The sequence below is a fragment of the Pelodiscus sinensis genome, chromosome 2, assembly GCF_049634645.1.
Source record: "Pelodiscus sinensis isolate JC-2024 chromosome 2, ASM4963464v1, whole genome shotgun sequence".
Lineage (NCBI taxonomy): Eukaryota > Metazoa > Chordata > Testudines > Trionychidae > Pelodiscus > Pelodiscus sinensis.
The window spans coordinates 200,058,641-200,073,392 of record NC_134712.1 but is presented as its reverse complement, the minus strand read 5'-3'; the positions used below and the strand labels follow the sequence as shown (position 1 = coordinate 200,073,392).

At 43.3% G+C, this 14,752-nt stretch overlaps 1 protein-coding gene across 8 annotated transcripts in view; it reads left to right on the top strand.

The window, feature by feature from the left end:
* The window catches only part of DNAH11 (dynein axonemal heavy chain 11), a 273,839-nt gene that overhangs the window by 250,570 nt on the left and 8,517 nt on the right, over positions 1-14,752 (top strand). For all 8 annotated transcript variants that reach the window (XM_075922225.1, XM_075922224.1, XM_075922226.1 and 5 more), the window contains 2 exons: positions 3,873-3,992; positions 8,372-8,614. In XM_075922225.1, the coding sequence (XP_075778340.1) occupies positions 3,873-3,992; positions 8,372-8,614 (363 nt within the window). The remainder of the gene's footprint in view (positions 1-3,872; positions 3,993-8,371; positions 8,615-14,752) is intronic.

Sequence of the window (14,752 nt, the reverse complement as noted above, 5' to 3'; positions counted from 1 at the left end):
GACTCAATGGACTTTGCTAGTTGTGTGCATGGCAGTTGGGTGCACAGGTGTGGCAGTTTGGCTAAGTAATCTGCCATCTGTGCCATCTCCTATAGATGACCAATTAGACTATGACATGCAAATTAGCTGTAAAATAAGGATGGTGATTGGTCAAGTTGCTTCCACTATCATAGATATCAGTAGCACTACATTGCTACATCTGGTGAAAATACTCTATTCTGATGGGACTGAGCTCTCTTGTTGGTGTAATAAATCCACTTGTGTGTGAGGCAGTAGTTATGTTGGTAGGAAAAGCTCTCCCACCAACAGAGCACAGTCCGTGCCAACGCTTCAGTTGGTGTAATTTATGTCACTCGAGAGAGGGGTGGCCTATTTACAGTCTTGAGTGATTTAAGTAAGTGGTAGTGTAGGCCTGGCCTAGGGCTCTTGGTGTGACATAGATGCATGCCTTACTGTAGCTGTACACTGCCTGGCTATGATTTGTAAAGTCAAAATGATTGAGAACTTTAAAACTATATGGTAATAGACCACAACAACCAGTGATGATTCAACCTGGTGATATTCTGAATAAAAAGAATTATTGGTCATACTTGTAGCTGCTTCCATTGCTTCATGTGGACTCAACAGACATTTTAGGCTTCAGAAAGACATGCCATTTAATGTTCCTGGAGTCTTCTCTAAATACTAATTCAGGTGGAGGGTAGGAGAGAGAATTATTTAACCTTGTCATTTGGTAGTATTGCATATAGTTAATATGAATAATTTTGTGTTGGTGAATAAGTTGCATAACATTGTATTGTAACCTTGGCATTTAAAAATGAAGGCATTAGAGGGGAAAAAAGGGATCTTAAAAGCATCAAAATGTGGTGTGAAGACAGAGTCAAATCCTGCTTGCCTTACACATTTAGCACGAATTGACCCATTGCCATGTTGAAGACTGCAGGACAGATTCTCAGCTGGGGTATATTGTAGGGATGTAATAGTATAGTTGATTAACCAATCAACTGATAAGCAAAAATTTAGAGGTTAATGCTATAGACTACACACATTTCCCCTTCGCCTCCTCTCCCTCTCCCCCATGGCAGTAAATTTTTTAGCTGACTAGCCAGTGGCCCAGCTCATTCCAGGGTTGCTCCAGGTCCAGGACTTACCCCCACTGCGGATCTGCATTTAAAATGTATTAGGAGCCAGGTGGGCAGGCAGCCCGGCTCAGTTCTGGCTTGCACTGGCTCCACTCCTGGGGAGCCCTCTGCTACCCCAAGCTGCTGCTTCTCTATCAGAGGCAGCAGCGTGGGGTGGCAGTCAGTCAGTCTGAAAAGGGAGCTGGTTTATAAACTGGCTCCCCTTGCAGAGCAGCTTCTACCTGAAACCCTGTGCTACTGCCTCTGATACAGTCACAGAAGTGGGAGGTGTAGCAGGGGGCTCCCTGGGAGTGGGGCCGGAGCACACCCACTGCTAACCCCAGGGACTATAGAATAGTTGACTAACCAATAAGAATTCATGAGATTGACTATTCAATTAACCAATATTTAGCATCCCTAGTATACTGTCACAGCTTCATTGAAGTCAATGGCACTATGACAGTTTATACCAGCTGAGGACCTTATCCTTGGACACTTAATTCTCTTGTGGCTTCTTAGCTGACATGAATCAATCCATTTCCCCATGGGTGAAATTCCCTTCACCCATACAAAACCCAAGCATATGAGCTCTCTGCAAGTGGAATTCAAAGTGGTTGTGGAGACAAAAACAACCCAGGGCCAAGGTGCAGGGCTTCTGTTCAACCCACTCCATCTCCCACCACAATTGTTTTTCAAGAGTGTGGGATAGAATAGTGACCCTTTATATAGGATATTGGGGCCTTTTGACCCTTTTATAGCCCACACACCTTCTGGGTGTGGTGTACTTGCCCATCTAGAGGCACTGAGACCACTTACAGAGAGAATAGTAAGTCTGCTCTAGAGCCTTAGCGAACAGCCAGCTGGCTTTTAGCTCATACAGTGGAGACTTGTGTTCCTAGCTCCAGAGGTCCCAGGTTTGATTTCCCCCTGCAGATGAGCAGGGTCTGCCGGTAAAACACTTTCACTACATGCCCTTCTGTACTAGTATAGATGAGCTCTTTTCTGTGGCACACAATTGTGTAGGCGGCCCTGTGTAACTACTCAGTAGGTAAACTTCTACAGCATAGCCCCTGTGCAGGACTAGAGTAGTATGGAGGGTGACTTTCCCTCTCTATGAACACATCAGGCTAATTTCCTACACCATACAATGTTAATTATGCAAACCTGTTATCCAGAAACCTCTTTTATCCAAAAGCTAGAAGGTGTCCTTGATGTCTTGTGATTGCACTGAAATTTCTCTATTAACTCAGAAGCCTTGATTATCTAAACATTGTCAATGTCCCCCATGACATGTGGCTAATTGAGGTTATACTGAATTAAAGTGTTGCTATACTCATGTAAGACACACACACAGACTTTGAAAAAGGTTATCTGGCACAAAGAAGAAAAGCAATTTCCTTACCAACAAATACTGGTATATTGAAATAAATATATAGTAGACTGAGACATGCATCAGTTGCAATTTTATAGCCAATAATGATAAAAACTTGTTTGTTTATTTGTAAGATTAATCTTCTGAATCAGAAATTCTCAATATTCTTCTTAGAGATGTGCTGTCGAGCCTTTCTGGAGCATAGTTTATTACATTCTGGTGACTCTTTCTCTTTGTCATTCTTTTTCATTCAATTCAAACCAATTTGAAAAAAAGGTGCAATAAGACTTTCACACATTCAAATTCAAATAAACTTATAGCAAACACACTGGAATAGCTCCATATATTTTACTTGTTCTGTTCTGTCACATCATGCAAAGCCTATAATTAAGTTTTTACTTGAACTGTTAGGAGGCAAATACTGCCCTCGAGGGTGTAAAGGTTTCTGCCTGGAAAGGCTTCATCACAAACTGGCATATTTTGCAAACCAGGGATAGCAAAAAGAGGCTTTGAATCTTGCTAAGTCAAATAAAAAGATAGAGACAGTGGTTTCTTGAATAAAATATGCTACTATCATTGATCAGTAGCTGGAGGTATGGCACTCTGACCATAATCACAATGACTATAATCCTCAAGTGATTTGGTAGTGACGGCATAAATATTAATTCCATTTTTACTGAAATTGTTGAATGCATCTCTAGTTCAAATAACAGATTTTCACTTACTCAGTATTTTCTAGAGAGATTTATATAACTGCAGTCGGACACATGTTTTGTTTTTCCCATTAAAAGAGACATAATTAGGTTTCCTACAGTCACTCACAGGATTATGTTTTCTAAAACCTGTATAGGGAAACGCATATATTTATCAATGAGTTACATTCTCTTACCTTATGCAGTGTTTTGAAAATGTACTTTGCTCCTTAAACGATTTTTGTAAGGGCTAGGATAAAAATGATGACTTATACCTCAATTGATATTGGTTTGCACAATCAGTGATTTTTAGCTGTAATTGTCATGACATTTGATCAAATGTGTGTGTGTGTGTGTGTGTGTGTGTGTGTGTGTGTATATATATATATACACACACACACACACACACACACACACACACACATTTGATCAAATGTCATGACAATTACAGCTAAAAATCACTGATTGTGCAAACCAATAACTGGAATTAAAAAAATTGTAGTATGTTTTATCCTAAATCCAAAATAATGAGAGCATCTAATGTTTGCAACTTCTCAGGAAAGTGTTTTGATTTTCTATTGTTCTCATGAAACATTTTTCGTGCATTATAATTCTGTTCGACTTTGGTTTGTCCTTTGAAAGCTGACTTGGTATTTGTTTAATTATGCATTCCATTATCTTCGGTAGGTTCCATGGGAAGATTTGCGTTATCTCTTTGGAGAGATTATGTATGGTGGACACATCACTGATGACCGGGACCGCAAGCTCTGTCATATGTATTTAGAGGAATTCATGAGCCCAGCTATGGTAATTTTTATATATACCTAAAGAATTTTAAATTTAAAATATTATAAGGAATAAAATATTTTGTATTTAGCTTTAATACATTAAACTTCATAATGACTATTTATTCATTTATCTGATTTGCTATGAGCTGAAGCATTTTGAAATAACACTCAGCCCTACCCTAGCCATACAAAAATCTTGCACGTCCGTTTTGAAGTAAATAATCCAATTTGTAATGAGTACAGTACTTCATCTCACACACACACAAATCTTGTCTGCAACACTTTTGTGACTTGCTATATTACTTAGCTGCTTTTGCAACCATCTGTAGTTTTGCAACATGTGTTCAGTGTTTTGTAACAATACTACATACTGTGTAGAATGGCCAGCTGAAGTGCATTGTGCATTTAGTTAATGGGGTTTGCTATTAAAAATTAACCCCTCTGTGATGCACTCTTGGTTTGAAAACTCCTGGTAGGATAGAAAAGCTGCACAATTGAAAGATGCCTCACTGATCACACCACAGAGTGATACACATACCAGGCACCCAAGAACCTATACTTACTTGTCTTATATATTCTTTTCTTGTCAATGAAAAGCATCCGAGCAAAATGGCTTTCCCTCAGTTCCCGGTGGTTTCAGAATATGAGATGCAATAATGGACTGCTTCTCCCTTTCTGCCACTCCTGTGGAATTCTTGATTCTTAGATATAGCTGGAGCAGACCACCAACCAACCACCCATGATGACAAAATGGGTGCAGGAGGGGATGAGGAAGGAGGAGTCTAGGGGGGAGGAAGGGTGCAAGAACAGGCTGGGGATGAGGGGTGGGGTCTTGGCAGTAGAGGAGGGTGCAGGTGCGGGATCTCAGTGGGAGGAGAATGGGGGGCACTTATCTGGTTCCACACCCCCGTCTGCTCCCAGCCAATGGGAGCCATGGGGAAAGCCTCCAGGCGAGTGGCTTCCATGCACAGAGCTGCTTCCTCCCCCTGCAAGCCAGATCCAGCCCATAAGGCTCAGGGCTCCCCCTGCACACACATACACACAGCTGGAAACTGATGTTGGTGCTCCAACCTCATGGGATGAGGGCCCAGAGCTGGAGCGCCAGTGCGGGCTCCTCACGGCGGGCAGTTGGGGGGGGGATTGCCAGACTGTGGCCCACCTGCAGGATGGATGCAGACCACTAGAGGTCTGCAGACCACACTTTGAGAACCACTGAACTAGAGCAAGCTGCCACCAGATGTATGTAGCATGATGTATATTAATCTTAGATATCTGAAGTTAGACTGCATTGCTCACCCATTCAAAGTGCAAAATTTCCAAAATTGTTTCAAAATCCACAGCTTCTGTATTACAAGCAGAGTTAGTTGTTTCACTGTTGTGACAGAATATAAACCATGGAAAATCTTGGCTTTACTTAATTTTCTTTCTAGAAATCCAGTGAGTGTGTTGGTATTATTTTACTCTAAATTTCTCTGGTTGCTTTCTCTTAAGATTTTTAGCTAGTCAAAGTGGAGAAATGTCTATACTAAAGAGAGTGAACACATTTTTTTAAAATGGCCTTTACAGTTTTATTAATTTTGCCTTGTCCAAACAGCTCGTGTGGGGTAGAGGGGTAGCATTAACATGCAAGCCTGAAGCAGATCATTTCTGGAGCTTGGATAACTTAAGGAAAATGCACTTTTCACCCTTGCCACTGCAGCTAAGTCTGTCTTGAAGGTTCGAAGTGAAATGAGTGTGCTTGTATCTCCTCAATCCCTAATGAGCAGGTTTTCATATGTCAAAAAGCCACACTCAGATTAACACAATTGGAAGTCGCTGTTCAGAGGAAGAGGCTGGAATAAGTTACCATGGAGATGGAAGGCTAAACACTACTGTACTTCTGACCTCTACAGAGGCGGATTTCTCTAAATGACAGCTGAGGTCGTGGGATCAGTGTGGGAAGCTCATTCCGCTGTTCTTGCTCTGTGTCTAGCCTATGATAAGTAAAGAATTACTGTTTCCAACATAGGCAGTCCATTAACCTTCAGAAGCCTGAACTTTCATTCAAATAATTGTAAAATAAATATAGGTGGTGAAACCTGAGGAGAATCACTGGTATTTGTATGCCCTTTGGAAAGTTTAGGTACCCAGCCCTGAGTACAGATCTGCTGATGTTTGAAATAATGAGATGATACATTTTCAGGCTTTTTGCTATGATAGGACAGTGTTATTCCCCGAAATTATCAGAGGTAACAAGAACTCTTTTATTGTCTGGCAGCCAAATAAACACAAACAGATATGGCAACAAATACATTTAATCAGCATTCTTATCTTTTTGTTTAGCAAATCAGTGACTTGTCTTTAATTATTGGCACTCCTGGTGAATTCATTAGCTGTAAATGTAATCAATAAGGCAGGCTGGGGTGAGTGTTGTATTGAGATTTTGCCTGGTGTTGTATGTAGTGTTTGGCCAAAGACAAACTGGTGTATTCCCACCAGTGTTCCCTGTAAGCTGAACACTTGGATGGTCACACAGGAGATATTCAAATGCCACCCCGCTGATTAGCAGAGCACCTACAGCTGGAAGCAAGTGTTTCAACTGGTGGTGCACACACACACATGTCTCAGTGCACAAAACAAAATTTGTTCCACACATGGATGGATAAAGAGGGACCGTTGGTTCCTACTATAAACCACAGCTTGCATTGTGTGTGTAAACCAGCAAAAATATAATTAGATTTATTTAAAGTACCCACCAAAGAAATCAAACAATATTGAATAACTAACAGAAGCTGCCTTTAACTTACTGGAAAACTTGGAGCTGACGTGGCACCTTGAGGAGATCATTGCAGGTGAGGTCTGTATTGCCGGATGCACAATAAACAGCTGGATGTAAGATGAAAATAACTTGATTGTATTAGTGCCATCAGTGGCTTGATCTTGACTTGGCATAATATCTGAACACCTTTGAAGTTTATTGTGGCTATATGGAACAGACCTCTCCCCTCCACATCTAAAATAAGTGGCTGTCTTAAAAAGAGCCACTTGTAACCAGAAAAAAAAATCTTTCAACAAAAATGACACTCCAGACTGGAGTGAGACCATTGTGGCTGGGATGCTGAATTCAGAGGACCTTCTGAAACCACTGAAATCCTTGCAGCTCAGAAGTGAGGGTGAAGGGAAAGCAAAGAGCTAGTGCAATTATATATGTATATTACTGCTTTTATTTTACCTATGTTATCGCTGTGAGGTAGGCCAGACCATGGACTGCACTTCATACCAGTGCATTGAGCTGCATGCTGGCTGCAAATTCAGCTCTAGGTCTGTTTTATGGCTCTGATTCTTATTTTTAAAACCCTAAAGGGGTTAGGACCTGCCTATCTTAAAGTTGCTTTGCAATTTTCCATGGCAACTGTTCTCTCTAACACAGCAGATGGTGGAATCCAGATTCAATCTAGCAACCAGGAAGAAGACTTTCTCAGCTGTGAAACTTACCACCATTGAACACCCAGTTGAGTCCAAACCTTGACACTTTCAGTGTGCAATCCAAAGCTCCTCTCCCTTTGCAGGAAACATGCCAGCTGAGAGGTTAATAGAGTAAACAGGGCCTTCCTCTGCATTTCACCACTTGGATGTTAGGAGCAAAGTGGAATGAGGAGGACGGATGCTGTTGTACACACAGAAACCTGCCTCCTGATAGTGGCAAAGCAGGTGGTGTGTTGGGATTGCTGCTCCTGATTAGCTCAGTATGATTCAGATCCTGTTATTGTTACCCTTTCTCTACTACTATCCACCCAGGTGTGCTTTTTTCCATCATGTACCTTGTAATGTCTTCTGAGCAGTAAACTCTTCAGGCTGGGACATACAATTGCTACATGCCTGTACTGCTCCCTGATCTAGCTAGACTGTAGATGGTATCACAATAAAAATGTTTAATTAAGATAATAAACAGTAGTCTTGTGGTCAAAGTACTCAACTGGGACTCAGGGGATCTAGGTTGTACTCCTGCCTGTGCCACGAATTTTCTGAGTAACTGTGAGCAAGTCACTTCAGCCCATAATGCCACTATTTTCCCACCTATAGAACTGAATAATAATAATTCATTACCATTCATGGCAGTGTGGAGGGGATACATTCATTAATATTTGCTCTAATATTACAGGAATTGGACTATAGTTGCGTATTTAAAATAACCCCTAATATCACACATCTGAAAGTGAAAGGTAGTACAGGCAGGCACCTCCATGCTATGGTGATGGGAACGTTAGCAATATATGTAGTAATTGTAATAAGAATCCTTAATAACCATATTTTATTGTGGTAGAACATAGCTGGCACTTCTAACAGGCTTCTGTTGAACTTAATTCCTGGCACAGTGGAGTAAACCTGATAGTAACCTTGTACATTCTCTTTCTGAAGCTTGACGGAGAACTGGCATTGGCTCCAGATTTCCTATCACCTCCAAATTTGGATTATGCTGGATACCATAAGTATATAGATGAAATGCTTCCAGCTGAAAGCCCAGTGTTATATGGACTCCATCCTAATGCAGAGATAGAATTCTTGACAGTGACATCAGAGAACCTCTTCAAAACTCTGTTGGAAATGCAGCCCAGGAATTTACTTGTAGGTGAGGAATCAGGACAGTCTGCAGAGGAAAAGGTAAGTGATGGTTCTTCTTAATCACATTTCCCATAGGAATGCTTCTCCTAGCACCAGAGGATACCACTAAAAAGGAGTGTTGATTAGATTGCATTATTTCACAGAGATAGTTAACTTCTATAAATAACAGCAGGTCAAATTTAAACTTGGTGAAGCTCAGGATTACATCAAGGATGAATTTTGGCCCATCAATAAGAGAAACCTGTAATTTTTAATAGGAACTGCTAATACCATTTTCACTTTGGATGGAAGCTGGGGTGCCAGTGAATAAATCTCTTTATATTTTTTTTTAAAAGAGCAAAAAAACATTGACTTAGAAAAACATAATGTTATGGTTTGTCTGATTCTGGTTTTCTTCCCCTTCCCTGCCATTTTCAGTAGATTGTCAGTTAGGAAGCAGGTAACATTTTGCCTTGACAGCTACTTCAGTTTTCACATTAAGTGCCTGGTACTGATGTGGTTGAAATAAGGCTTCAATTTCCAGTTCTGAAACAGAGTTCCCACGTGCTTCTGAGCAAATCACTTGGGAAGGGGGGAGATTTTCTGCAATGTCCAGCTTCCACTGAATGCAGTTAAGTGGGGGAATGTCAGGAAGCCACTTCTGGATCCTGATGTTTCTGCCATGGCAATATCCCCAAGGGCCTCTATGACGACTATGCTATGCTTCAGCCAATCCCCATAGCCCACTGCACTGCAGGGATGCAGCAAGGTCTTGGAGCCAGAACACTGACTCTAAGCTGCGGTCTGAGCTTCCTCATGATTCTCCCTGCAGGGGAGTCGCAGGAGGCTTCTGCTCTCTTTGGGCCACCTAATTGGTGCAAATAGAGCAGATCTGGGAAGAGAATCTGCCTCATACACTTTCTGGACCTCAGATCCCCATATGTGCAAGATATATTTTTAATAGGATAAGTGTGCTGAGGAGATAAACCCACATAACCTTAACTAGCAGTCACATACCGTCGTGACGGGGGCCATATAAGTACCTAGTCCAGAGGTGAGGAACCTTTTTTGGGTCAGGGACTGCACACAAGTGAGAAGGGGGGAAAAGCCACTCCTCAATGAGGCGACCTTGGGACTGAGAAGACATTCTCCACATTCCTCTCACACACCAGAGTCTTGGGGGGCCAGGCTAGTAGATTTTGTGGGGAATGGTGGGAGGATGGGGAACCCATACTGGTGCTCCATCTTCAATACTAGGAGGGAGCCTTAAGCCTCAAGGCCAGATCAGGCAAACAGGAGGTCATCGTTATATTCCCTACCTCTGACCTACACAGAGAAAGCTCTTGGTGTTGCTACATGTACTGATGCATCATGCCGTTCTGTTTAGTGTCAGGAAGTTATTTTCAAGTAGCCAAAATTACCCCCGTTAGAAATAAAATTACTAGTTCTAGGCATGGATGCAGAGCAGCAGGGGATATTCACAGAGTACATGCAGAAAGGGGTGAGATTGGTAAGACACATATAAACAAGTGATGACAAAGATGCACCCAATATTTTAGCTGTTTGAGATTAAGAATAAGGGTTTCACAATACAACTACATGAAGAATGAGCATTATGGTTCAAGAGGCTGCTCTCGCTTCATTACAGCAAGGCAGAGCAGCACCTACGTAGTTTCTCAAGAGGCCCAGGTTCTAAGATTCCTGGTAAAGTACCATTAAGTAGCTGTTTGCAGAATATGCAAAATGAGATGTCGGCCATCAGATCCTTTTGGACTGTTGTCCATGTTGCACGTAAAGCCACCGCACAATTGGATCTGTGGTTGGAAAGATCAGCAGAGAAGCCAAGTACTGAACTAGCATGGAAAGTCCCGATTTCAACATCTCAAAAGGTCCCTTATAAACACAGCTTTCAAATATGTACTTTTATTATTCTAAATTGCATTTAGTCCAGAAAGTGTTTTTTTTTCCGTCCCAGGTTTGTGTTACATTTGTATGTGAAGCCAGGTTTGTATTAAACAAGCAAATGTAAGATACAGAACACAAAACTGATCAGAGTGTAAGCTCTAGTGCAGAGGTGGGCAACATGCAACACATGGACCACATGTGACTCCACCTTCAGCCTGCAGACCCCCTGGCTGTCCCCTTCCCCACGTACCTCTCATGAATCAGGGCCTCACACTTCCTGCTTCTTCCCCTCCCTCCCAGCACTTTTAGAGGAGCCACAAATCGTCTGATGCATACTCCATCCCCACTCTTCCACCTCTCTTCCAGAGCTGGAACGCCAAGAATCAGTTGTTCGCAGCATTCCAGCTCTGGGAGGGAGGGAGAGAAGCAGGTGTGGGGCCGTGTCATGGGGCAGGCACTAATCCCCCAGGCGCCTCCCTCTGGTTGATGTCGCAGCCTCTCTTGCAGGTCTTCTGCTGGGTCAGTCTCGTGTCCCTTCCTAGCCATGATGCCCTTTCCTCCTCAGCTTGTCCTAGGTCAGTGCCCCTCCACTCTGGGGGTCTGTAACTCCCAGGGAACCCCAAACCTCTATACCCACCTTGCCTGTCATCATCTTACTAGCCCCTTACCTCAGGGGCAAACTGCAATCTGAAATGGTCACTCATCCTTGGCAAGGGGGTTTGGACCTCATGCCTTTTCTTATTCTGGCTGTTTCCCTGCAGCCTTAGTTCACTCAGGCCTGCAGCCTGGGAGTGAGGTCAGGCCAGAGCTCCCCAGCTCTGCCTGCCTTTCCCCAACACTGCTCTGTCTCAGGAAGCTGTCAGCTTCCCTGGCAGCTAGGTCCCAACTAAAGCAAGAGTGTGTCTGTTCTCCTCCCTCCAGGAGCTCTTATTTATACAACCCCAACTGGGCCCTAATTGGCTGTATCTGCCTCAGCTCTGGGCTCCACTCTCACCGCCTTCTTCCAGGACTGGGTTTTAACCCTTAAAGGCCCTGTGCAAGGCAGATGCCCTATTACAGGCTCCAGTGCCCCGGTGTGTGAGAGGGACGGGGGGGGGGGCACACAGGGCTGCTGGTGGAACTCCAGTGGGCCGCGAGCTGCTGCAGCCCACTGAGATGGAGAGCCACGCATATGGCCCACTAACTATTCTTGGTTGCTCATTGCTACTCTTGTGTGTGTGTGTGCACGTATACCAGTGTGTGCATGTGTACACTTTGTATTCCTCATGCTACTAGATGTAGGGTGCCAACATTTATAAGTGTACTGGTTTCATCAAGAACGAAGAAAATCTGCCATCTTCCGCAGGGGGGAACTCGGCACCTAAATCTCAGCTCAATGCATTTTGAAACAAAAAAGCTGTTAAAGTTGAAAAGGTTTTTCCTGGTTGTGTCCATAGAGGATGTATATTTCTTTGATACCCCGTTTGCATTCATACTATTATCATACTCAGAATTTAGTTTCCATAAGGAAAAAACAGATGCTCGACTCAGCCAAATTGGATGTCATTGTTGGTCTCTATAAAAGATACAGTAGAATGAGGATTTATTTGGCAATAAAAAAAACTTTTCCCAATTACCACTTTGCTTCTTGAATTCCTGACAACTAGCAAACTACAGTTAATGAAAGCAACTTGACTATGATTGCTTTTTGGTGCACAACATTTTCATAATTGACTTAAAATAGGACTCTCAAGCTGCCTTCACAGAACAGTCATATCTGTTCAGGACATGACCACTACCTAGTCACATACAAATTATAGGGGACATTTGTGAGAACGATGTAGTCTTGGATTTCCACTTTGCTATGTGATTTCTTTCCTGTGCTTCTCTCATAAAAAACTGAAGGAGAAAACTTGGGTAGAAATCACTATACTCTTGACTATCCCACGGCATGTTCCCGTCTGACTGTGGACCAATGAGACTATGGCTGGAACTGGATCAAGACAATCTGGTGCCATAGACACTCCACTACGTGACTCCTCCATGGCTCCTTATGACCCTGGGAGTTACATTGGTTGGGAGCATTCCATTCCAGAGAGGCAGGAGCAGCAGTATGGGGCTCATTCTCCTGGAATTGGCAACACGAGCTCCCCCTCCTTGGGGACAGCAAGTGACTACTGTAATGCACGGAGGGCAACAATGGAAGGGGGCAAGTATCAGAGGAGTAGCCATGTTAGTCTGAATCTGCATAAACAGCGAAAAGTCTTATGGAACCTTATACACTAAGGCTGTGTCTACACTGGCCACTTATTCCGGAAAATCAGCCGCTTTTCCGGAATAATTTGCCAGCTGTCTACACTGGCCCCTTGAATTTCTGGAAAAGTACTGACGATCTACTGTAGAATCATCAGTGCTTTTCTGGAAATGGGCCAGTGTAGACAGCACAGATTTCTTTTCTGCAAAAAAGCCCCGATCACGAAAATGACGATCGGGGCTTTTTTGCGGAAAAGCGCGTCTACATTGGCACGGACGCTTTTCCGGGAAAAGTGCTTTTCCAGAAAAGCATCCTGCCAATGTAGACGCGCTTTTTCCGGAAATACTTATAATGGAAAACTGTTCTGTTTTAAGCATTTCCGGAAAAGAATGCCAGTGTAGACGTAGCCTAACAGATTTATTGGAGCATAAGCTTTCATGGGCAAAGACCCACTTCATCAGATGCATGTAGTATAAATTCCATAGGCAGGTATAAATATACAGACACATGAAAAGAAGTGAGTACCAATCAAGAGGAAGGCCAGAGATAACGAGATCAATTCCGTCAGGGAGGATGTGGCCCACTTCTAGCAGCTGATGTGGAAGTGTGAACACCAAGGCTATGTCTACACTGGCATGAATTTCTGGAAATGCTTAAAACGGAATACTATTCCATTTTCAGTTTTCCGGAAAAGGAGCGTCTACATTGGCAGGCTGCTTTTCTGGAAAAGCGTCTGTGGCCAATGTAGACGCGCTTTTCCGGAAAAAAGCCCCAGTCGCCATTTTCGCGATCGGGCCTTTTTTCTGGAAAAGACTACTGGGCTGTCTACACTGGCCCTTTTCCGGAACGGTGTTCCGGAATAAGGACTTATGCCCGAGCGGGAGCAGAATAGTTTTTCCGGAATAGCGGCTGATTTTGTACAGTAGAGCATCGTTGCTTTTCCGGAAATTCAAGGGCCAGTGTAGACAGCTCGCAGCTTATTCCGGAAAAGCGGCTGATTTTCCAGAATAAGTGGCCCAGTGTAGACACAGCCCCAAGCGAGGAGCAACTGCTTTTGTAGTTGGCTAGCCATTCACAGTCTTTGTTCAATCCTAAATTGATTGATAGCATCAAATTTGCAAATGAATTGTAGCTCAGCAGTTTTTATTCTTTGAAGTCTGTTTTTGAAGGGGGGTTTTTTGGTTGCAGGATGGCTACTTTTAAATCTGCTGTGTGTCCAGGGAGATTGAAGTGTGTTCCTACAGGTTTTTTTTATGTTACCATTCCTGATATCTGATTTGTGTCTGTTTATTCTTTTACGTAGGGACTGTCCAGTTTGGCCAATGTATATAGCAGGGGGCATTGTTGGCACATGATGGCGTATATTACATTGGTAGATGTACAGGTGAATGAACTCGTGATGGTGTGGCTGATGTGGTTAGGTCCTGTGATGGTGTTGCTGGTGTAGATATGTGGGCAGAGTTGGCATTGAGGGAGTGGCATGTATCTCAGCTGTGTAGGGCATCTCCTGGGCATCTTCCTTCCTGCACCATGCACGCATCCCCTGCTATAGTCATGTTTGCAGCCTCCCTGCGCCCGCTGAAAGCAGTTAACATCCTTTGAGATGCTGAGACAACCCTCATTTTTCTGGGCCATTGCGCCAGGCTCTGCAGCCAAAGGCAAACATTGCAACTTTGGATACACGCTAGCTGTTTTCAGACTCGCTTTTGCAATTCTAAGGGCTAGAAACCTGCATATATATGTTAGTCAAATCTGAGTTTCTAATATAGCTGACTCAAGGAACTAGGACCCCAGGTTGGGCCTATTTGACTTATAGCAGCCCTGATTATGAGGTGATCTGGGGCATGGCTCTTAAAGCTGGAGTGCCAGGAGACTCTCAAGCCTTGTGGATCTCTGCCACCTTTGTGTCTTCCAGGCTCGCTGCGCTTTTCCTCTGTGGACTGGGAAGTATGGCTTAGCAACTGACTGTCACCATAACCCCAGCTGTCCTCGCCCTACGTCCCTTTTCTGTGGTGATGCACCCTCCAATAGGCCAATGAAATTTTGCAGCATTTATTGCA